At 42.5% G+C, this 24,219-nt stretch overlaps 1 protein-coding gene across 1 annotated transcript in view; it reads right to left on the reverse strand.

The window, feature by feature from the left end:
• The window catches only part of LOC123961510 (neuronal acetylcholine receptor subunit alpha-7-like), a 41,342-nt gene extending 21,525 nt beyond the window's left edge, over nucleotides 1–19,817 (reverse strand). Inside the window, exons 1-3 of the mRNA XM_046036979.1 lie at nucleotides 19,592–19,817; nucleotides 16,323–16,456; nucleotides 12,595–12,734 (exon numbers count right to left, since the gene is read on the reverse strand). Of these exons, the coding sequence (XP_045892935.1) occupies nucleotides 12,595–12,734; nucleotides 16,323–16,456; nucleotides 19,592–19,626 (309 nt within the window). The 5' untranslated portion in view covers nucleotides 19,627–19,817. The remainder of the gene's footprint in view (nucleotides 1–12,594; nucleotides 12,735–16,322; nucleotides 16,457–19,591) is intronic.
• Between the last annotated feature and the right edge of the window lie 4,402 nt (nucleotides 19,818–24,219).

A 24,219-nucleotide genomic window follows, 5' to 3' on the forward strand; every position in this document is an offset into this window, starting at 1 on the left:
TTTTTTAACTTCACAAAGGCAGTTGTTAAGTGAACTCAGCATTCCAGGGTCTGTGGATCTGACGGGCAAGTATATTTGTGTGTCATCAGCATAAATATGAAAAGAAATGCCATGTTTATGGATAATATGTCCAAGGGGAAGCAGATACAAGGAAAACAAAATGGGTCCTAAGACCGACCCCTGAGGCACACCATATTTAACTGGACAGAACGAGGAGACATAGTTGTTTACAGACACGCAAAACTTCCTATTTGACAGGTAGGATGAAAACCATTCTAGGGCAGTACCAGAGATCCCCACCCAGTGCCTCAGTCTGTCTAACATGATGTTGTGATCAATGGTGTCAAAAGCAGCGCTAAGGTCCAGGAGTACCAGGACTGAGCACATGCCTTCATCAGCAGACATTAAAAGGTCATTGGTGACTTAAAGCAGGGCAGTCTCAGTGCTGTGGTACTTCCTAAAACCAGACTGAAACTTTTCAATGGGCACTGTTGTTACTAAACGACAACATAAAATACAGTAGGTTAGTCCTGAATGCTCTGGTCAATATTGCAGCCTACTAATTTGACGTCAGCAGCTGTTCGCGCTGTTTTGTCACGATTATAGGAGCTACACTGGTGTGATGCAGATCGGCTCTGACAATATCTGAATAATCATGTACGCATAAATCATCCACCCGCACTCAACCCAACTAATGATTTTCTCAGATTATCCCACCACATTCAACCACGTTTGGAAGCAAAAGTATTCATGACTGTTCAAAACTGCCAAACTTCACGTTTACAGATGGACGAGTTCAGTTCACCGTACACCAAAAACACAGTAGTTGTTTGTTGTTTACAGACTGACGATGCGGTCACAATGCGTCCCTGACCACCTCCGGAGGTGGTTTGTATCATAGGCATACTTACACCTGTACTTTCAGGTCAAGCCTTAGCCGATTGCAATCTGATCACCCAAAACACATTTTAATTCCAGGTGTAAAATGGGTCAGTTAGCACAGAGATTATGCTGCATTGAGAAGTTTCTATAAATGTTTTAAATCCAAAACAAATGTAGTTGATGTCCTTCATGAAAACTACTATTTCAAGGCAACAAATGGAATTGTATCAAGTCAAGTTTTATTGTATACCATAACAGCAAATCACACTTTTGCCTATATAAAGGCAACACTTTGGTTTTTGCCCCCATTCATCCTTAGCTGAACTCAAAGATCTAAGACTTTCTCTGTGTACACAAAAGGACTCTCAAATCTGTCAAAATCTGTGTTTGTGAGCACTTCTCCTTTGCGAGATAATCTTGCACAGGTGTGCCTTAGGCTGGCCACAATAAAAGGCCACTCCAAAATGTGCAGTTCCACCACACAGCACGATGCCACAGATGTCACAGGTTTTGAGGGAGCGTGCAGTCGGCATGCTGACTGCAGGAATGTCCACCAGAGCTGTTGCCCGTGAATTGAATGTTCATTTCTCCACCATAAGCTGTCTCCAAAGGCGTTTCAGAGAAAACTGGCGGTACATCCAACCGGCCTCATAACCGCAGACCACGTGTAACCACACCAGCCCAGGACCTCCACATCCAGCATTTTCACCTCCAAGATGGTCTGAGACCAGCCACCCGGACAGCTGCTGCAACAATCGGTTTGCATTACCAAAGAATTTCTGCACAAACTGTCAGGAACCGTCTCAGGGAAGCTCATCTGCATGCTCGTCGTCCTCATCGGGGTCTCGACCTGACTGCAACTTCGCACAGCCATTGAAGAGGAGTGGACCAACACTCCACAGGCCACAATCAGCAACCTGATCTACTATGTGAAGGAGATGTGTTGCACTGAGGCAAATGGTGGTCACACCAGATACTGACTGGTTTGCGGACCCCCCCAATACAGTGAAACTGCACATTTTGGAGAGGCCTTTTATTGTGGCCAGCCTAAGGCCTTTTATTGTGGCCAGCCTAAGGCACACCTGTGCAATCCCCAAGCTGTCTGATCAGCATCTTGATATGCCACACCTGTGAGGTGGATGGATTATCTCGGCAAAGGAGAAGTGCTCACTAACAGATTTTGACAGATTTGCGAACAATATTTGAGAGAAATAGGCCTTTTGTGTACATAGAGAAAGTTTTAGATATTTGAGTTCAGCTCATGATGAATGGGGGCAAAAACAAAAGTGTTGCCTTTATAATTTTGTTCAGTATATTTTTGGAAGACAAGAGAAAATACCCTTAATGTTGCATGTCATTGTGTATGTAACCTGCTGTGCCGGGTCCCTGCTCAATTCTATGCTTCATTGCAGTAACTTATTTCAGTTGAGAATTAAATTGAGTTTGGAGGGAACTCCCCTGAGTAAAAGCTTTCCACAGCTCTCATAAAGATTCTGCCCCTTTAAAACCATGCAGCTGCTTTACAAACTTATGTAAGTCAGGCTGCTTTTAAATAAACCTTCGGAGGGGGGAATTCTGTGTGATGTATGTATCTGAAGATTCACCTGAGATCACAAGATAAAACACTGACAGCAATCTGATCCAGATTCTCAGTTAGTTGAGAGACGACAGAGAAAATCTGCAGGAGAGAAAAAGGGCTGCTCCTGCACTGAATCTGAATCTGTGTCATTATCAGATATTAATAAGTAATGAATTACAAGGCTGAGTAATGAATAAGGATTCTAAATCTGTGATGAATGATGAAAATAAAAATGGATGAAGCCTAGAAAGATGAAGTCAAGTAAGTCCTTTCTAAATGTATCCACATTTATCAGATCATGTCTATGTGATAAATAAGCAATAAAAATGTGGAGACCAGATAAAATGACGCTGGGAAAAGATGAGGATACGTCACATGATGGGACTAAAACAAATGATACTATAAATGGATGAGGATAAATACTGACTGGAGCAGACAGGAAGGAAACAATGAAATTAAATGTCGGTCTACCCAATGAACAGATGACGTAGTGGGTGATCAAACAAAAAAAAGTGGTGAGATTAAGTCCTGATAAGATTTGATGATGAAATAAGGAAATCCGTGGAGGGACAAAGGAACGTGGGGAGCGTGGGTAATGAGTAACACATATGTAAGTCTTAGAAATGTAATACTGGATTTGCAAGAGATAATATTGCAAGAGAGGAATGTTACAAGCCACAGTGAGCGCCTCAGATAAAAAGCTGCAGGTGACAGTGAACCAGGAAACATCCAGCAGGTCATCAAGGTAAACAACACCTTCACTGCATCGACCTGTCATGTGCGAAACAAGTCGAACTGCATCAAAGGCTGCAATCGTGGCTGCTGGCGATACAGCAGAGCCAGAATCTGCTGATCATTATTTGATCATTAATTAATACAACATATCTACTTGGATGTTCTCTGCGTGCCTGCGTGAGTTTTTCTTTCAGCTTCCTCCCAGCAGCCCAAGCACTTGCAGTTTAGGTTAATTGGTGAGTCTAAATTGCCGGTAGGAGTGATTGTGAGCTGAAAGGTTGTCCGTCTCTATAGCTAGGTTCACTCTGCTGATCTGATTAGTTTAATGATTCCCTGTTCACATTATTGTTTCAGTGTGGCCTATATCAGGGCTTGCCTTGCAAAGCGAAATTCAAATGAGTGAGTAGAGGCTACAGGCTTTACATCAAGCTTGTCACCTGTTTTTCTAGACTGCTCCTCTCTTTTCCACCGTTTGCAAACCAATAAATCACAACCAACAGTCAGAGAGCCACACGAGTCTCGCCGACGTCAACATTAAATGTGTTGCTGGGAAACAGCAGCCAGCGTGCAGCGGTGTGTTTACAGCGAACAGCTGATGGAGTTATGCTAAATACTGAGTCTGGAGTTGTTGTTTTCATCAGTCAGGAGGTTTTTCCTCAGAGCTGAAGTCTCCTCCTCTCCAAAACAAGCAGAACAGCTGATTACAGCAGGTAATAAAGCTCGTTAAACATCCTGTTCCTCCGACGCTCAGGTGGACTCTGCAGCTGATCTGCAGCTCTTGTCGCTGGAAATGTTTTAATAACCTTCCAAACTGTCGCAGTTTTATTTTTGTGTTGCTTTCTCTGTGCTGGAGTTATTTTAAAAACTTGATGGCTTTATCCAGTTTGTTATTAAATTTGTAACAGACTTTATCGTGTGTCTCTTCATTATTCTCCCACACAAAAAAAGCTGCTTTAATGGTCAAGCACAGCCTGTAGTTCTTCATTATATTCCAGTCAAATCCGATGTTCATCTATAAATTTTGCTCTTGGATAGTGGTTCCAAATAATGATGCCTGTGCATCGCTTTGTACGGTCTATTCGTCAGCTGGTTAATTTGCCTAACCTTTGCAGGTCTTTAGACCACGGTGGAAACACACAACAAAGAGCTGAAGGAACCTTTTAGTTCCTTTAAAAGAGATCCGGATTCCTTGAGTGGAAACGCGGCTAAATAGTGATGCCAAACCTCCGATCATTCATTGACCCGTCCTTATTTCCTCCGGTTTATGACAAATTTTCACATCTTCGTGTCCTTTTCATAACATTCATAACAGTTCTGGCTCTGTACAGCGCACATAAGCCCTACAACTCTCTCTCTCTGCTGTTTCCGCACGTGAGACTGCTCGAGACCATGTGGATTTCAGGTGGAAGAAAGGGAATTTGTGAGCAGATGATAATGAGGATGAGGAGAAAGAGAGCCACGTGTTTAATTATTGCTTTTTGTGGAGCTTTTTCGTTCACCGCGGCTCTGTCTACAGCAGAACTGTGAAACTGTGATGATGGTCGCTCTAGATTGACATCAGAGTCGCATGAACTCCGATCTGAGCGTCCAGACTGAGGTCACATTTCAAAAAATCAGACCTGTATCTGAGTTGCACCACATATGAGAGTGGCCCAAATCTGAACTGGAAAGGATCAGATTCCATATGACTGTTCACACTGTCATAAAAAAAATTCAGATCTAAGTCACATATGAACAAAGAAAAATCAGGTTTGGGTCATTTGGCCTGCAGTCTGAACCATGTGTCGGCCCGGAGATTAACTGCCCCCCCACCACTCCTCCTGGACTTAGAAATAACAAAAACGAGTAGCAACAGTAACAGTTTAGAAAGCAGATATCTCAGAAGCTACAACACACTAACATCTTCTTTAAAGTAGAACAAGAATGAGCTTAAATAATGACGAAATGAGGTAATGAATCCTGAATAAGTAAAGTTTGTAAAAGCTGAACCCTCAGCCAAGTTCAGGCTGAGTCACTGGTATTGATCAAGAACTCTATTAAGCCCCCGCAAAATATAGTATGTTTATTTTGTGCTATGGAACGCTGAGTCTTTAATTACCCCTTTAACTAATTAGAGTATGTTTATTGTAAGATGGACGCTGCTCTGTGTGTTTTCCTTTTGTTCTGCATCTTATATTCGACAGAGCACTTCTCATGTTCACTGACTGATTTATTTTCTAAGCACACAATGTAAGAGCTGCTCAAGGAATTTGAAGTCTAAAGGCATGATGAAATCTACTGACTAAGCCCTGAACTACACAGGCTGCACAGATAGAGTCCGCTTGATATCAGGGGGAAAACATGGATGGACTTTTCCTCCAGCAGAGAAAGTCAAAAACACCGGGCAGAGAGCGGGAGGATAAAGGCTGGAAGAGATAAGACGAGATGCAGTAAGGTGAAATGAGATGAGGAGGGGGATTACATGACCCAAACGTAGAGGTAGAAGAGACAATATGAGATAAGAGACTGAGCGAGGAGAAATGGGAAATTAGAAGTTTAAATGATACATGATGGGATGAGAGAAAATACAGTGAAACAGAACGAGATGAAGAAGTTCATGTACGAGTTTGAAGCAGAGATGATTCTCCAGTCACTGCCATTAAACCAAAAAATCATAAATAGTAGTTTGGCAGCAGGTGTCGTTCCAACATATTTCAAAGAAGCAGTTGTGGATCCCCTGATCTTATCTCTCGTCTCTCGTCACTGTGTTGGTATCAGGGATACTGCTTTGCAGTGGTTTAAGTCCTATTTGTCTGGGAGATGTTTTTCAGTAAAGCTTGGGTTCATCTACTGCCCCCCTTCTTTGTGGTGTTCCACAGGGCTCAATTCTAGGACCACTTCTCTTTTCCTTATATCTCCTTCCCCATGGCTGCGCTCCATTGAATCTAATGTAAAAAGAGTCGTTTTCTAGCTTTTTTTGGCTGTATTTTTCTAAAATGCTGTTCATGGTGGAATCTCATAATAGTTACCCAGAGAGGCTGAAAGGAGAAGTAAGATTTATTCTCTTTCCAAAATCTATAATAAATCCAGAAAAATGTCGTCTGTGGATTGTTCTTAATGTGATGCAACACATTCTCATCTCCATGCATCATAACTGACGCTTTCAGACAGCGTGACAAAGCGTAAGGATTTTACGCTAAAGGTACCCTTCAGCGCTAAAGGTACATTTGGCTACGTTGCAGCAACACACGGGAGGCTAACCCTACCTGTTAGCACATCGGCCGTGAGGTTTAGGTACTAACATTTCTGATGGTTATGGTAAGGGTATGGGCTTCGGGGGGCTGTCAACACCTTTATCACGAGCTAGCTACCCGGTCTGCACGGGACTAGTATCTAAGGGGGGCGGGGCTTAGCGAAGGGTAAATTTCACTAAAGTCCATTTTTCGTCCATCTGCTTCCTCTTCGGTCTCTTGGCCATGTTAAGTTGTCAGCTCGCCCGGCTTGACACCGACAAAATCAAAGGCAACTGGACTTTGTTGAAGATACTTGCTCTTGATTTTAACCTTAACACACAAAAGTTACATAATGTTGCTCGGTCACTCGCTGCTAGCTATAAATCTGGAGTTGTTGTTAGCAAACCTACTAGATAACACACTCCGACAGTGGTATCGTTACTGCTCTTGCGTCAGTTGTTGTCTAACAATGTTGGCTAGTTTGCAACCCTGTCTCTTGCTCTTCACTCTCTTTTTCTCTCCCTTGCTTCCACTGACGTCTTCTTCAGTCTATAGAAAAATATCTATAGTCCTTTCCTTAGTTTCAGATAGCCAAAGCCAAGCCCAGTGGTGGACAGAAGGTACCAAACTTGAGTATTTTCTTTTCATGCCACTTTCTACTACTCCATCACATCTCAAAGGGAAATATTGTACTTTTCACTTTAACGGACAGCTTCAGCTACTAGTTAGGCTACTTTAAAAAATAAGCTTCTTACACACAAAATCTATAAAAAAAATAGGATGTTTTGATATAAATTAAATTACTTAACAATTTATATGAGTCCAACAAGTAGAACTACATCAGTTAGTCTAATTGACAGAAATAAAATTATCAACTGTTTGTGGAAAAAATATTTTCATGTAAAAGCATTTCATGGTTCACAAACGTGAAGATTTGCTGCTTTTACTTTTGATGAATTTAATGTATTTTTAATCATTTTGAAGTTTGGAGTAACAAAACAAGCCTTGTGAAGGTGTCACTCGGGGAACTGTGACAACATTTCTCACTATTTTCAGAATTTATTACAATCAATTAATGGAGAAAATAATCAGCTGATTAATACATAATAAAATGAATCATTAACTGCAGTTTGATACATAAATATAAAATAGTGTACCTCAACCAACTACATTAAAGCATGAGGAATAATAATCTTATGATATAATATATAATAGTTATAATATATATATAATAGTTTGTTTATATATATACTTATCTGGCATTTAGTAGGCAACAGGGAACGCTCTGAATTCAGCACAACAATTATCGTCCATTTATTGAATAAAGCGGGGCAACTTCGAGGACGTTATCTCTTAACTTACTTCTGAGCGTGAGAAATACAAGGTGTGGCGTGTGAGCGTGTGAACTGGCTAAAATGAATGCGTCTCATGGTGAATGCGTGAGACTTGAGAGCCCTGGATATGTTTTGCTTGCTGAAGAGTTTTGCTGCTGTGTGACAGGTACTGTAAAGCGTTCTCGTGAAAGGTTTCCAGTGCTAGACAGTTTTACAGGTAAAGATATTTTTAAGACACATTTTTAGATAAAATGACTAAATAATGTTGCTTTAATGTGAGGAACGTTACTTATCGCTTCACACAGATCTGAGGTTTTTAGCTTCACTTTAAGTCACTGCTTCATGTACGTCAGCATATGTTCATGTAGTCTGTATTTCCTTTGAGAAACAATAAGACACAGTAAGATGAAATGAAATAAGACAATATAGATGGTGATAGGAGATATAAGGAGAAAGATTAAGGTGAGAAACATGATGGAATAAGACCATAAATTTGAGGAGATACACTAATGACACAAGACAATAAACATGTGAAAATAACACATCAGTGCATCTTATAATGTCTTATATGAGAATAAAAACACTTTCAAAATCTGCAAATAATAATTGGCTAACATTAACACGCCACACTGAATAAGTCAAACACACAATGGTGGTTCAGTCTGATTTGAGGATTTTTCTGGACTAGAAGTAAAAACTGTCTCACTCACACACTGACAGGCCTCGCCGTCAGCCAGCTGGTTTAATTGGGACCGAGTGTGAGTTTGGTGGATTATCCAGAGTTACTGGCATTGTGTCAGGAAAGAGGCTGCTGTCATATTTATTTTTCAACACTGTGAGCAGTGCTTGAAGTGGGGAAAAATAGGTGCCAGTACCCCCCCCCCCAACCACAAGATGAAACTAGTAAATGTTATAACATTAACAACTTTGCGCATTAACCACTTAATTTCCTGCATTCTGAACACATTTTCTGCACCAAGTTATGGAGGAAACGTCTTCTTCTGTGAAGACAGCTGCATTCCAACACGCACCAGGGTGAGTTATAACAATGACGAACCCTGGTTCACTGCTAAACTCAGACAGCTGAGGTTGGAAAAGGAGGAGGCGTTTAGGAGGGGAGACCGGGCCGGGTTTAAGGAGTCAAAGTACAGCTTTAGCAAGGCGCAAAGAGACTACAACGCCAGTTCTCAAGGAATGACTCAAACCACAAACGGTTTCAGGTCCATCAGGACCAAAACCTCTCACCACAACAACAGTTTCTACCCGTCTGCAGCCTCATCAACAAGGCCCGGGTTCCCCACTGACCCCCCCCTTCAAATAATAATCGACTTTGCACATAAATAAATATCACTTCAAGTCATGCACGAACCTGGCACATTGAACATATTTGTTGTTAATTGTAAATTGTTGTTGTTCCATTGTTATATTTATTTTTATATATTCTTATATAACTTGCATTTGTTTATTACATATTTATTTATTTCTACATCTATTTATGTCAGCTGTATGTTTGTCTGCGTGTAGCATCTTAACACCAAAGCAAATTCCTTGTATGTGTAAAACACTACTTGGCAATAAAGCTCCTTCTGATTCTGATTTAACATTTGTTGTTGCTGTTTTACAGAATTTTTAACAAAAGCTTTTCAAAAAGTGATGGATTCTGACCTGTCCCCAGCGTCCCCAGCATCTGTCAACACTTTTAAATGTCCCGCCCCTATATTTCTCTTGGTCGGTTCACAACAAGTGACACTGACAAGCTACATTCACACAGAACAGGAACAGGTGAGCGTCACGTGGCGCCCAGAGAAGCTGATATGGAGAGGGCAGAGGAGAGGACCGGCAGCTTGGGAGAAGTCCCAGTACGCAAGAAAATGTCCCGGGACGCCAAAGAGTAAAATGTTGAGGTGTCGGTACTGCGTGACGGGGCGTTCCGGCCCACTTCAAGCACCGACTGTGAGCAATGCCACACACTGCCATTGCATCAGGGTGGACACAGAAATCTCAGGGACGGATTTCTTAAGACACGACTAGAGATAAAAAAACCTGACCCTGCATTCGCTGTGACCTTTCAGCATTTCACCGTTTACATTTGAAGCTGCGGACGTGCTGTCCGAAGTGTTAAAGTGTGAAATCCAGCTGCAGTGCTTCTTGTTTTAGAGTTTCACACTGAATTCTTCTACATGTGGAGTCGTTACAGTCACCAGCTGGGTCGACCGCTGAGTGTGTGGAGATGAGAGGAGTCAGGCTGCCCTGCTCTCCTGCAGGGAGTCAGCCCCACACTGAGGTTTGAGTGTGGTTTCTTATCTGCAGCACCAGTTTCAACAAACAAACAAGAAACTCAGAGGGAAAAGTGCTGCAGCCAGGTCTCTGATATTGCAATCTCTGCAGATGGCTTTGTACTGTGTGTGTGTTTTTTTACTGTGTGTGTGTTTTTGTACTGTGTGTGTGTTTTAGTGTGTGTCATGCTGTGATAGCAGAGATGAAAGTCGTCTTCGGCTGTCAGCACCTGGCAGGAGGCGGAGTGAGTGTTTGTTAAAGTGGGTGTAAAATGTGAGTTCAAAATGAATGACTTGTGTTCATGTAGTTCATCACTGTGTGTGTGTGTGTGTACATCTGACTGCACAGTGGGTATAGTTCATCACTAAAGTCAGTAACGAGTGTCGATCCTGCAGCGGCTGATTAAAATAACAACCTCCTCTGAACCTGAGCAGTCTGACGTTTTTCTTGACGAATACTACACCACCTGGCCAAAAGTATGTGGACACACAGATATTACAGCCATATGCAGTGACGGACAGGCCATCTGGAATTCAGGCAAATGCCAGAGGGGCCGTGCCCTCTATGGGCCACTCAGAATGGGTCATTGGATTGACAGAAATAATAATAATAATAATTTTGTCCAGGGTACGTACCATAAGACACATGGTCTCTAAAATATTGAGTATGCCTTTTTGCCATGAATTTCTATATTTCTCTATCATCATTGATCTTGCGTAAAATCAGGAGCGTCAGGCTTCATCCAGCCAGAGGGAACGATCGCTGACTGTCTACAGCGCGCCTGATTGCTCCGCGATCTGCTGTCCCTGGCCTTGTACGCTCCGGCACCTCGCTCCCTCTCCGGTACCTACAATGGGTTGTGTCGCTAGTACGAGTCATGCGCTCTGAACAGTTCGTGCTGCCTGGATGAATTTTACCATGCACTACGCAACTTTCAGAGAACAGAGAATAGAAAGGTCAGGTTGAAACGCAGCTGCAGCTGTGTAGCAAAATGGCTAAATATGTTACAATAATAAGACAAAGGGCTGCAACTAATGACTATTTTCATAGTCGACTAATCTGTTCATTATTTATTCGATTAGTCGACTAGTCACGATTATTTTCTTTTTTAAAGCTGGGTCTCCGACAGCGTTGTGTTGGACAGATTTGCGCTTCGGAGAGAGAGAGAGCGACGAGCAATGGCCCTGATCTGCAATCAAATACGATTTTAAATAGGTCTAGTAAAATAAAATAACCGAATAACCAAAAATCAGTATGTGGCGGGCCGCCACAAATAAATGAACGACTAGGAAACGCTGCCTTTCCCCTGTTGTTGCTGCTGCAGTGGTCTGAGTAACTGGGACCAGGGCGCTCTGTGGGCGGGGCCACTAACCTCGCGGGAGCTCGTGGAGCTTCTCAACCCCCGAAAAACGTTTGAGCACATTTTTGATTCGCCATCAACTTTGGTAAAACTGCCAATATTCAAATTCTACATAGTTGATTTTAAGACTCAAAACCGCTCACAAGTGTATTTAGTGATTAAATAAACCTGGAAAAAAAAAAGCCGTTCTGCTGTTCGCCTCTTTCTCCGTTACTTTCCGCTTCACGCATGAAAGCTTCTTCTTCGTGAGTCGTGTCACAGTCGAGCAGTCATGGCACTTCCTGTAGTGCACTGCAGTTAGAAATAAACAACCAGAAATGTTCTTAATATAAAGATTGCTATCTCTTCCTTAAACTGCATCTATGTAACGATGCGTCGAAGAGGAAATTTCCCGTCGACCAACTATTATAGTCGACGTCGTCGATTACGCTGACTAATCGTTGCAGCCCTAAAGACAAACGATGGCTGATACTTTCACATTCAGGCCTACATGCTTGCTTACTGATTCAGCAGTGAGAATCATCCCGTCCCAGGGGAAAAAAACATGAGCTCCCCCGAAAGCTTGATGATATAGTTTTCACACTAATATTGTCTATGAAATTTTTCAAAATGTTATTAATAATAACAGTAATTGAGCATGAGCAATAGGATATAAAATGCACCTGGACTCTGACGATGTGATTGAAAAGGTTGGGGAGGAAAGCAAACTCCTTCGCAGCTTGTTAACTACATGTTGGTCAGACACATTTATTTATTATACTGTCGCTGCAGTGCTCTTTTCGTAATGTAACATGCACTGGCCTACTGCGAATGTCCCATACCACCTATAACGCTCTGCCGCCGCTCTCGGATCTTAAACTGTTGTCGGAAATCTGTCACCGTGTCACATGTCGTGCGTGTTTGCTCTGCGTTTCAAATGTCTGTATTGTAGCTGTGTTGATTTATACTTTTTATGCCAAAATTTGGATGGGTTGCTGTTGGGTTTGGGTTTGAAAACAGGGCTGTTGTGTTGCAAATGCCACGGCCGTCTGTTGATCCCAGTGCGTCACTGACCATACGTAATAGTTAGGAAACTATAACAACGTCACCAAAACTGTTTTGGGCAGAATGCATGATGAGGCAACCCCGCAGCAGGGAGGCACTTCAGATTTGCCAAATCAGATTAAATGTTGATTACGACCCCTGCATGGATAATTTGTGTGTGTGTGTTCTTACCACGTCCATGATCTGCAGCAGGCTGAAGCTGAAGTGGACGGTCAGGCTGTGGGAGTCGTTGCTGACCGGTCGCTCTAACGGGTTGTAGTTCCTCATCAGCTCCTTGTAGAGACGCCGCTGATACACACCCTGCAGGGAGCCTGAAGACAAACACAAAGCACGTAAAACAAACACCAGGGATTCAAATCAGATTATAAGAACTACAAGTGTGACATTTCAGGCGTTACTGGCTGTAGATTTGTTGGAAATTACATCAAATATAAAAATGATTGCTTGGTTTCCAGTGGACACGGCTCTCTCCCAAACCTTCCTCTTCCACCTCACAGTGTGAAAACACAGTTTGTAATGTCAGTGATCCAGGAGAGTCTCGGTGCTGAGGGAGAGCAGTTGTTTAATCCCGTTACTCTCTCTCACACTCTCTTACATTCTGCTGTCAGTTCACAGATTATATCAAGCAACAGAGAAACATACAGTTCACTTCAGCACTTGTGAAGCCATAAAGCATAGGTCTAAGGCTCCGTGTTGAAGGATGAAACATACGCAGTTTCCTGTGTACGTGGCTGAGGTTGATTTTAGACTGTGCGACAACAGCGACTGTGCGTTGAATGTCACGCTATGGTCGTGGTCTGTGTTCAACGTGGGTCCTTATTTAGTCCCACATTTCTGACTCTGACGCATCAGACTGTCTTTGGTCTCCAACGCTCCAGATTTTGGTTTGACGATCAAAGATTGTACCGCATTTCTTCCACGATTGTGACCTTTCATCTCAGACAGCCCAAAATCTCAGTACGCTGTAAAAGGGCCTTAAAGGCTTTATGGCCGCTGGTTACATCAGCCTCAGTAAAGATGAAAGCTCGTCAAGATGACTGACAGGTGCTGGGTGAGAGCCTGACCAGCTGTGGGGGGAGGTGGCGGAGACTAACGGCACACTTGTCAGTCAGGTCCCCGTGCTCAGGGTCACTGTCAAGGCGTTTGAAATACAGAGGACAGGAGCTCCGGCCAACAGAGACATTTTTCCTTTTAGTGTCTGTTTCCTGGCCATTACGTTTTACTCAGTTCCTAACGCTCAGCTGACGCTCATTTCATAGCTGCATCCTTTGCTTTAAGAAGAAAAAAGGTTTAAAGGGGAACTTGATGATTTTATTGGCCACGGTTAATCCTACTCAGCTGATGTCATAGTGATGTCATCAGGGTTATCCTAACTTGGATTTCGGAGACTAGGGATTTATAACAGAGAGCCTGCGTTACAAACTGGAGGTGAGAAAGTTTGAAAGCTGTGGCTGTTTACCGGGCACGGAGGGCTTAACGGAAACAAACTATGAAGTTGCATCATGGGAAATGTAGGAACCAGTGTGTTGGAGTTTGACTCACAATCCCCTCACTTCATGGAAGTGCAATAACAACACATTCTCACTCCCAGCTCGTCACATATGGACGCTTGGTCAAGAGCCCTTGGCGTCACGTTGTAACGCCCCGGGTGCCCTTTAACGTCGCAATTTGGTTTGGTTTAGGCACCAAAACTGCTTCGTCAGGTTTAGGAAAAGATCATTTGGGTTAAAATAATCCCGTCCACATCCCGTCCTACAGGGCAACAGTCCGTTGAACTATGACGCCGAGCGGCTTCCCATTGCCCAAGATTATTTTTCTGTTGACATTTTAGCTTTTATTTGATATTTTAGCAGTAAAGACGCAATGGGAAACCAGCGGATAAAGCAAGGGACATGACATACAACATTCCCAAGCTGGAAATGAACCAGGAACATGGTATGCACCTTCGGGCCCCAGGGACACCACATGTTTAGATTTTATTTAAACAAAAATATTTACTAATTCAACATCTAATGTATTGACTAGTATTCCAAAAAAGAGAAATCATTTTTTAAATACACTGAGTTGTATCTGTGTTGTCTGTAAATGTTATTTATTCAAAGGGAGTGTAATTAATCCTAAATAATGTTCTGAATGTTGCTGGACTCTGAAGTTCAGACTGTTTTTTAGAGTCTTAGCAGAAGAGATAATCACACAGCTGACTTAAAGCTTTAAAAATTCAGAGGTTTTCTTTTTGATCTAAAAAAAAAAAGTATCACTTTGAAACATTGCATTTGTAAAAAACGTCTTGGGTTCAAAATTGTGTCATGCTGAAGAAGTGAATAATCGGACGCCTGAAACTGGCAGGAAGGTGTTCAACCTCAGACAGATGTAACATTAGGGGCTGTGACACGTGATAGATAATAATACAGAGTATATCAACTTTAAGCCTTGCCGTGTGGACGCTGAATTAATGATCCTGTGTTTTATTTTTTTCCATTCCTTTTATGACCCAAACAATGTAGTTATTTGTATATTTTGTAATGCACAAGTTTTTCTCTCCCTAACTGTTCAGAATTTCCCAAAAAAGAGCCAAGGAACTGAGTGGAAACATTCAAACATGTGGCCAACGCCTCAGGTCAGGACTTAGCGGTTTAAGTCAAGGAGGCAATTAACAACCGACCGGAGGGACCATCTCTTAACAGGGGAGTCCTGTCCTTTCATTGCTTCTCAGAAAACTAAACAAACGCTCACATTTTGGCCTCACATGCCCACCAGCCGTCACAACAGCCAGGAGCACTAACGAACCAAGCGCACTCCATCACCTTGATAACGACCCCACAGAGGTTAATCAGATAACTATGACCTGGATGACTGACAATCTTCACAGATATTCAAACATGTCTTCAGCTTCTTAAATGGTGTCTGTTGTTTAGCATGTTTCCATCCACCTGGTTTCATGTTCTATGTTTGTATGAGTATTTGGGCATGAAACACTGGATATACATTTAACAAAGGTTCGAACACCTGGCTGAGGTGTAACAGTTGGTGTATCGCTAAAAACAAAAAGCAAGAAACTGTGAGTGAATAAATGCTGACCAACATGAAGCAGGGACTGAACGCATCCGATGTGTGTGGAGCGATGAGGAGGCTGTAACCTTCCTCACATTAACACATGAAACTAACAGAAATGTCTATCGTGTTCTCTGCGAAGTTGTCCAACGCCAATGAGCTCATGATCACACAGCAGCAGCGGGTTAACATTTGCTCTACTGCGGGATAGAAACTCAGTGTTTGCGATCGCTTTAATGTTCGAGGTGTTGTTTTGTCTGTTGCAGTGGATTCAGTCAATCAGAAAAGCTTTATCTTTATAAATAAAGCTTTTACAAGAAGAAGTGATTTGATTCTTTTACGATATAAGCTGTTTTTAAAACACTGTTAACCTTGCAGAACTTGACTGTTTCTTATTTTTGAGGCCACAGTTTGAATTATTGTTCTGTTAGATTGCATTATGTTAATATTTTGTCCCGTGATATTTGTCCACCTCCTGCATATATTAGAGACACATCTTCAGAAATTCAGCTTTGACATTTAAACCTTGTGAAAAATAACATTTCCTAAGCAAGATTCCACCTTTTGATGGTCGGCTTTAGTTTTGCATGAACTGACTTTGGAGTTGCTGTTTTTATAACATGAAGAGAACTTCTTGTTATTTTAGATGATTTTAGTTTTCCTTTGTGTTTGATCTGCAAGCCAGTTATTTAAACATGTGTGAAACCAAACTAACTGAACAGCTAGACTGATCCACGACCACCGAACACGCTGAGGTGTGTGTGTGTGTGTGTGTGTGTGTGTGTGTGTGTGTGTGTGTGTGTGTGTGTGTGTGTGTGTGTGTGTGTGTGTGTGTTTGTTAAGCCTACCGTGAATGAGGCAGCAGAGCGTCAGGACATGCAGGGTGAAGATCCGAGCGTCCATCCTCGGCAGCCGTGAGTCACAGAGACGAGAAACTGACCGGAGTTCCTCGTGCACCGACAGAAAGCACCGGAGAGAGAGACTGAGAGGTGGACACGCAGAGAGAGGGGGGGAGAGAGAGGAAGGATCAATAGAGGATTCGCTCCGAGGGGGGAGAGGGGGACGCTCCTCCCCCTAAAAGCGTGCAAAGGAGAAGATTCGGCAGCTGGAGACACTGAGAGGAGGCAAGAAGAGAGAGAGGGATGCTGTGTGTGGATGAGCTGCTACCAGCATCTTTGTACTGACACTGACAACGTGTCTCATTTGTTTATACCAAACTAGAAATGACTCACTGCATCTCTGCCAAGGCTGCACGGTCCTCTACTCTGGACATTTTCATACTAGAATATTTTCACAAAACAGATGCTTCCCATGAAACAGAATTCAACCAATACTGTTGGTCCAATGTATTAAATCACCTTTTAACCCTCATCAATTTAGATTATAATCAAAATATATATAAACTATTAAAACTGAGCAGCATCGTCCAACATTACATTGTAAATCTTGATGTTTTGGTTCTCATTTTCATTGGCTCACTGTGATTTATAATGTTCCTGTTCTGGTTTCCACCTCAGACACAATTGTTTCATTTTCTTTAATCGTGAAATTCTTTGCCACTTTCTCTATGATGTATCTTCAGGGAAACAGATTTCCTTAAAGCTGCAGCAGCGAATTCATCTTTCCATATTTGCTAAAAATGAAACTATATCCTGACAGCAGTACAGGAGATGGATAATCTGTTGAAAATGATGTTCTGGGATTCTTGAAAATGGCATTGGGAGCAGGCAATCAGAACCAGGAGCAGTCTCTAATGCCGTGTCAACCACTGCTGCACTACAATTAAAAACAAGTTCTAGTTAAATATCTGAAAAGATCATCTGCAAATAAGTCAAGCTCAGTATCTTCAGCGCAGCTTCAGAGGTTTTGCAAACACAATGTCTGAGAAACAACCAGCAGCAATGAAAGAACTGCTCTTCTCTCCTTTGCCAACAGCATATAGAACAAATCACGTCCCGGCTCCACACAGAGCTTTGGGCTGCTTTAGGCCCCGCCCACACTTGCTACGTCTGCTCCTCCCGTCCAGACTAAAACGGCGAAAACGAAGACCTGAAACGGAGAAGTTTGGAAACGCTGCCGACCCCGTTTTTCCGTTTCAAAACTCTGGAGGGCGTTTTAATGAAGACGGGCCAAAACGGAGGACTTTAGAAACGCGAAACACGAAGCTACTGACAGTTTTTGAGTTGGTATTTTTATTAAATATTCTGTACCGTGCAAATAACACTTACAGCCTACACTTGTACCGTGCATGTCACCGTTTACTTTGTGACGACTCCCAGTCTGTTTTCCGCCGCCACAGTCCCGTTCAGTAACAGTCATAGCTCGTTATTGGCGTCTGCATTTCTTTATTCTTTCGCCAAATCTTCTGTAACTATGGAACAGACCATCTGCTTCATGTTTACACCGGCACGCACACGCCCAGAGTACCTGAACGGCCACTAGATGTGCCTGCTGTGGACGGAGATCGTGGTGGTTTTAATTCTCCGTTTGTAAACTAAAATGGAGCAGTGTGGACGGGGCCTTAAGTGCAATTCATACTTCTGCGTTAAATCGACGGCGTAGGCTACGGAGCTACGCAGAGGCTACGCCGTTGCCTGACGTGCACCTCCTCAAAAATGTAAGTAAACGTTGAGTCGACGCGGACAGTAAGCTCTGTGATTGGTCGGCTGGGTAGCTTCGCAATGCCTCCGAGCCGAAGGGAAGTAACCTGCGCTTTAAAATAACATTTACTAGTCGCCAAAACGCCGTCTGTAACACAGTGGATCAATATATTTGACCGTCGCAAACCGAGCGAAATGACTTGTTTCGCTATCAGAATGTGATCCACTCGCTCGGTGACATTCGAAAAGGCTACACCAGCCGCACGTTTACAATTTTACCCCCATTTACATTAGCGGAGGGCTAAACCGCAAGTTAGCCTGCTCGGCCCGGAAAAAGTCAACACAGCGGACGCTGTAGCGCTACTGCCGACTAGCGTTTGAGGGTGTAATTGCAGAATGACGGACACACCTACGCACAAGTATAAATGCGTAGGTTTGCACGTAGACCCTACGCAGGACTATAAATGGGCCTTTAGACAGCTGTCCCTAAAGCCTGAGGGCAGAACCCAGGGCAGCCGGCTCCTTCTGCCGGGATACGAACTTCTGGGTTTGGTGGGAGTGGCTTAGCGGAGTGATATGAGCAGCAGAGAGAGATACAGAAGGTTTTACTTTAGATGTTAAATTTTTGAAGACATGCAGCTTTAATTTGAGAAATGGGGGCTGATAAACAGACACGTCCCTTTTTCAGGAAACTGCATTTTAAAGATAATTCTGCTAAAAATCCAAATCACTTTACAGATCTTTACTGTAAAGGGTGTAAAGAACGTTTTTCATGCTTGTTCAATGAACCCTAAACAACTAATGGGTGCAGACGGTAGGTATGAAAACACACCAGATACTGATTGTTACTGTTGATTTTGACCCCCCCCTCCATTTGTTTGGGGACACATTTTTACATTTCTGACACTTCATGTTCATACAAATAGAAACACATAAGTGAGAGGATGTTTCTCTTTTTGCCGAGTGTTTATTTATCAGCAAACTGCGGAATAATTCCGATTCACTAATGTGTGCGGTAGTAAAAACTAAAATTGGCCAGTGCACACGTGTCAAGAATCCAATGGTGATGTTGCGTTCACACTAATTTTGTGCGCAAAGTAAGAACATTTCTGCGCACATCTTTAGTGAATGAGACTCTCAATTTGGTTCAGTTTCTGCTGTCAGACAGCTAAAAGAAATGTTACCTGCACTGCTGCACTAAGACGTCAATCGAATGACTTGTACATTTTTAAATACAGGTTAGTGACAACAGCTGTGCTGTGTGATCGGCTGTACAGATCTATGAAATAGGGTGTGTCAAAAACACCAGCTTAGTCTGGATAAAAGGCCTAAATGGAGAGAACGAGATGCGTTTTTAAATGATTTTCAAGTCCAAAGATGTCTGAGATAAAACTGAAATAAACTGACTGGCAGGTGAACATTTTTAAACAGCTGCAAAAACACAGAAACACTCTTTTGACCCCTTTGAGTTTTATTCCTGTAATTGAGGAAAAATCTCGCTGCGGGTTTGTTCTTACCTTTCTGCATTATGATTTGCAACAGGACACGTCATCACTTTATCTTGTGTTGCTGCACATCCAGATTCAACTTCACACTTCAACAGACAAAACTCTCAGGGACAAACAGCCTCGGGTCAAGAAAAATCTCTCCAGTGGATCCAAGTGTGAAAACACCTTCAGACCCCATTTACACCGCTGACCGCATCGCTGTCGGACGAGGAAAAGACATCAAGACATGCTGGAGCTCAAAGAGACACGCTGGTACCACAACTTGTTCACGTTGTCATGGTGATGACACAGTACACACACACACACACACATACAGTATAACCCAAACACATTCTCAGTCACAGTGTCACACCTGAAGCTCCCGACGTTTTCTGCTGCAGGGAAGCTGCTTGCTTCAGACAAATACAAGTATCTCCCAGACAGGGAAAGAGGTTAAAGCAACATTTTCATATTTAAATAGAGAAACCTTCTAAAGCTTGTTATTAACTGTTTCTATCATCTAATGCAGGCCGCACACTACAGGATAACTGGGCCAATTCTGGCTCCAATTCGCCCTCCTGACAATCACAGGGACGCTCCCGAGCCGAGGCTGGTCAGAACCGAAATGATCAGCCCAAATGATCATGTATTGTAATTTTAAAGGTTCAGTGTGTAAGTTTTAGTGCCATCTAATGGTGAGGGTTGCGAACTGCAACCAGTGGCTCACGCTGCATTCACGCGCTCCTCGGATGGTCCCATTTCCTGAGTTGGGAAGTCGTTCTTCTGACTTCAGTGTGTGTTCATGTGCTCTTAAGTCAGAATGTGAAATCTACATAGACGCTACTACACACACAGAGAAGTAGGGGTATCATGTCTGTTCCCTGAAGGTGCATTTGTAAGGTACAGAAATGATCCTTAATGTGTTAACCGTGGCCTTTTGTTGACTTTTAAGGTACAGAGTCATTGCTGACCGCAAAGGGTACATAACTGTATTTTTAACAAGCTTAAGGTACAGGCAGATGATGCAGAAAATCAGTGATCCACCGGGACACTGAGGGGTGGCAATGGACTAGGGGATAAGACACCTTTGGTGTGAGATCCCTGGGTTCAATTCCCACTGTGACACATCCACCAATGTGTCCCTGAGCAAGTAACTTAACACCTAGATGCTCCAGAGGAGTGAGACCTCTGACATATAGCACTTTGAAAGTCGCTCTGGATAAGTGTCAGCTAAATGAATAATTGTAAAGGTACATTTATGTCACGAGGGGTGCAGAAATGTTCTTTTAGAGGTACAGATAGGGAGGTACCAAAATGTACCAGTGTTCAAAGGCACAACGCCTCGTACCCTGCTAGGGTACAGCTGGAGCGACAAAGCCTTTCTACCCTTTTAGGTCCATTCCTCTACCTTGATTTCTGTGTGTGCAAAGATGAGTTGGATTAACATTATCAGAGCACATAAACAACACACAGACATCCAGTTCACTCTACATGGGCAGCAAACTACCCGTTACTTCTTCTTCTTTGTAAGTATTCATCGTAGTGATCAAACGCAGTCTGTTGAGTAGTTTGTGCGATTGGCCTAGTGTGTAAACATGGCGGCGCAACATGGTGACGCCCATGTAAGAGGACCTGCGGTCGAAACGTAATAAAAACATAACGGGTCATTAAGTAAGGTCTTTATACACCACTGAAAATATAGTTATGGATATTACATTGCATTTCTGGCAATAGATCCTCCTAAATATTACGCACTGGACCTTTAAAGTTGCCGACTTGATCAGACTTTTCAATTCTGGTGAACACGTCTTAACAAAGATGCTTTAAACTGATAACTTATTGTAGTTTTGCTGATTTGTTTCTTTTTTAATGGAGCTTCAGGTCTAAAAGGTGTAACTAACAGACACTCAATCTGATATGTTAATAAGTAAGAAAATTTTTTCTGTTAACACCCCTATATTTCTCTTTAACATAAAATAGTCATTACTAACTCGCCCACTTCTAAGCACTGGGAAAAGCAATGAGAAAAAAAAGAAACATCAAAAATCTCGAATGTGAAATAACTTTCATTGCTCCGACTTTGCGGTGATGTCGGAGCACATTGTGACAAAATAGTTTTCTGGATGTTTAAGTGAAAATTTCTTGTTTCAAAGTGTCCACAAAAAAATGGTGCATCCCGAGAAACTACCTCATACTTCCATGAAAATAAGGTTTGTTCTTATAGCTGTCTAAAAATGATTTATATCTGAAGTTAATATGCGGCTTGGTAACCTCCAAAGTAAATCTTTCCCTCCTTTTCTTTCCCAGGACATTGTTTCAGTGGAGAGAAAGTAACACAAAGAGGGACTAAAAACACTGCAACTTTGGCAGATATCCACTTTTCTGTAGTGTAGTGGTGTATTACATCAAGCAATGCACATGTGGGAAGCTACTGCTTTAACACAAGGCTTTCAGTCAAGTCTGTCACTTAGAGGAATCATCATTTAGCTGTATTTTTGTCACATGACTACATACGTGATTATAAAACAGTGATTTGATCGTCTCAGAGCAGCGGCAGTTGTAGAGTCTTTTTGCAGCAGGAGAAACCCGTCTCACGTTTTCAGTGGCCAGTTTAATGTGTCCCACTTAACCCTTGGAAACTGCTGCAGCACTGTACAATATGTCTATGAAGGCTCTGAGTTATCCAGGTGAAGATTAAAATCAAGGCCAACTGGACTGTTTGAAGATACCTGAAGACATTTCGAGGCTTCTTCATGTTCTGACTGACTGGCAGGGAGTCCCAGCTATTTAACCTCTGTGGGGTCGTTGTCAGGATGATTGATGCCGCTTGGTTCGTTAGTGACAACAGTCGTTTTGGTCGTTCAGAGTCACGTGAGGCCAAAATATGAGTTTGTTTAGTTTACTGGGAATAAATGAAAGGACAGCATTGTAAGTAGGAGATACTGTAAGTGGTGTAGCAAACCTCCTCCCCGTGTTAAGAGACGGTCTCTCCGTTCTGGTGTAAGTGGCCTTCACGACTCCGTCTTAAATGTGTAAATTGTTGTCCTCAAAAATCCTCTTTAGCCTTTAGTAAGTAAACTGCTGAGTCTTGGCCCGAGGAGGCCATTCGGTGTTGAGCCTTGCGTTCGTTTAATCTTTCTCCAGTAAAAAGGTCTGTGCATTCCTCACTGCATCGGGCAGTGTAACAGGCCCCGGATGGGAGGTCTGTATTCGGATTATAATTTTTGTAGATAACAGAGAAATGATGAGACTTTAATACACATGTATGTTTTAACTACATTCTCCACTTCACATTTCTCTTTTTCTTCAATTGCAAGGTCAAATAATGACAAGCCAATTTAACAAAATGACATTTTCTATTAGAAGGATAATATTTCCCACAATTCACTTCACTAATCTTCATGTAGAAATAAAATAAAATACATTGTTCACCAAATATATTTGGTCTGCTGCTCACAGCTATAATAACTGAATTAGTAGTTGCATAGTAAATAATACATGTATAACATAAAGCTAACAAAGCCAAAACCAAGCTGTCTCGCTAGGGAGCCTTGTGGCAAAAATTATTATCCAAGTATTACGCTCCCAACATAAATGTACATCAAATTAACTAAATTAGGATCTGCTACAACAATATACACATTACACAGACTTTTGCTAATAAAATCCTGTAACATACAATATTATTGTTTGGGTGTGTGGCCTTTAAGGTGGACCAGTATGTGTCTTAGGACCCGATTTACTAACACCCTGAATAAAGAGCACTAAACTGCGTGCGCATTCTAAAATATCGCACATGTAATTTTAGTAGCTGTTATGGGTGATTTACTAAGAGTTATTATGTAGATGACAACAGGAGCAAACACAACGGAGGCTGCAGTATTTAAATGAGGGTTTTAATGGTTTCCTCCATGGAGAGTCTGGAGGGAAAGCAGCCGCTGCGTAAAAACCTTGGTTTGTTTCGTTCGGTGCGTCAGTAAGTGGAAATCGTCTGTACCTGCCCGTCCTGCCCGAGACGGCACTGAGTACTTGGGACACCTGAAACCTCAGCAGAAACAGCTACAGGACGCTGGAATGCCGGCAGATCGCGCTTCAGAGCCAGAGGGAACGACCACCCTAACCCTAACCGATCTCCTGGCCCCGTACGCCCCGACGCCCCATTCCCTCTCTGAGACCTACAACGGGTTGCGTGACTGCTACGACCGGCGCGCTGTGAACAGTTGGCGATGGTTCCCTCTGGCTGGAGGAATTTTACACACTGCTGCAGCTGGAGGCTCCGCAGCGCCACGCAACTTTCTAAATTCTTCCCTCTCACGGAGAAAAGACGTCAGGTCCAAACCAAACTTGCTTTATTGGCACGAATGTTAAAACAATAGTGTCGCCAAAGCTTCTAGGAAAATACAAATAATATTCTATTCATATAGTTCCTTTCAAACGTTAAATCCAGACGCTGTTGCGCTCACATGAAATAGCCTTTAGGCTTGTTAACGTTAGATCACGCTGCATGTAGTAAATAAATGTATTTGCATGTTACCCTCCAGTTACTTTGCACAATAAAACTGAAACGTCCCAGACTGCAGATTCATTAAGGCAAAAGTAGTAAATGACCAACAGGTGCTATCTTGCACCTTTGAAAGAGTCATTCTGCTGCACACCGT

The sequence above is a fragment of the Micropterus dolomieu genome, linkage group LG22 (genome assembly GCF_021292245.1).
Source record: "Micropterus dolomieu isolate WLL.071019.BEF.003 ecotype Adirondacks linkage group LG22, ASM2129224v1, whole genome shotgun sequence".
NCBI classification, from domain to species: domain Eukaryota; kingdom Metazoa; phylum Chordata; class Actinopteri; order Centrarchiformes; family Centrarchidae; genus Micropterus; species Micropterus dolomieu.